Source organism: Monoraphidium neglectum (genome assembly GCF_000611645.1).
Source record: "Monoraphidium neglectum strain SAG 48.87 unplaced genomic scaffold scaffold02256, whole genome shotgun sequence".
NCBI classification, from domain to species: Eukaryota; Viridiplantae; Chlorophyta; class Chlorophyceae; order Sphaeropleales; family Selenastraceae; genus Monoraphidium; species Monoraphidium neglectum.
Window position 1 is genome coordinate 9,308 of NW_014011372.1, and position 1,191 is coordinate 10,498.

At 65.2% G+C, this 1,191-nt stretch overlaps 1 protein-coding gene across 1 annotated transcript; it reads left to right on the forward strand.

Moving 5' to 3' along the window:
* Positions 1-85: 85 nt before the first annotated feature.
* MNEG_10290 (protein kinase, putative) lies at positions 86-1,141 on the forward strand (the record flags this gene model as incomplete). Its single annotated transcript, XM_014041241.1, has 3 exons — positions 86-223; positions 643-726; positions 1,139-1,141. The coding sequence occupies 3 exons, from the start codon at positions 86-88 to the stop codon at positions 1,139-1,141; spliced, it is 225 nt and encodes a 74-aa protein (XP_013896695.1).
* Between the last annotated feature and the right edge of the window lie 50 nt (positions 1,142-1,191).

Here is a 1,191-nt window from a genome sequence, read left to right on the forward strand (position 1 = left end):
CCCTCGCTCCCTCTCATGCCCCACCCCCTCGCGACTCTCACATCGCAGGCGCTCCGCCCTGCAGCAGGAGCTGGTGCGGGAGGGCATGCCCGAGGAGCAGCAGCGCGCCATCATGGGGGAGCTGGAGAAGCGGGAGAGCGACTACATGCGCCTGCAGCGCCAGCGCATGAGTGCGGACGACTTTGAGCCGCTCACCATCATCGGGCGCGGCGCGTTTGGGGAGGTGGGGGGTGCAGTTTTATGGGGGCCGCCGGCGCGGCCGGGGTGGGGTCGGCTTAATGGGGCGCGTGCAGCGGGGGGCGTCGGGGGGCGCGATGTGGGCTGTGGCGGCTGGGCTGTTTGCGGGTTCTTTGTTGCGTGGCGACTCAGAGAGCCTCGAAGATCCCCTGGGCAGCGGTCAAAAGGTGCTCAAGGCCAAGTTCAATTTGCTTCCAAACAGTGGCTCAGCACCGCGCTGTCCCTGCACATACAATCAGAGGGCACCCTCCCCTTCACCCACACACGGACAGCTACAAGCACGTACGCACTCACAAGCAAACACTGCCATCAACATGCACCCCCCTAACTCCACATTCTCTCACACACACACAAACACACAAACTTACACAATCCCCCCCTCCACCCTGACGCGCACACCACCAGGTGCGTATCGTGCGCGAGCGCGTCACGGGCAAGATCATGGCCATGAAGAAGCTCAAGAAGGCAGAGATGCTGCGGCGCGGCCAGGTGGGCGCAACCCATGCCCCCTCTCCCCCCCCCACACACACTTCCCCCCCGACCCGCGCCTGGCATCATCGATGCTGAGACGCGGCAACCTCGATAGGAACGCGCGGCCCCTGCCAGCGCGCGGCGCGTCCCAGCCGGGCGAGCCTGCTGCCTCCCCCTCATGCGGCCCACTCGCCCCGATTCTCCCACCAAGCCGCCACATCTTCCCTATCTCAGTCACCACCACTGCAGCCACTACCACCACCACCGCCGCCGCCGCAACGTTGGCATTCAACCCACCACCACCACACCACCACCACCACACACCCCCACCACCACCACCGCCATTGCCGCGCCCCTCTTCAAATCCATTAGGTGGAGCACGTCAAGGCGGAGCGCAACGTGCTGGCTGAGGTGCACAACCCCTACATAGTGAAGCTCTACTACTCATTCCAGGTGGCAGGGCGTGTGGTTGCGCGCGCGTGC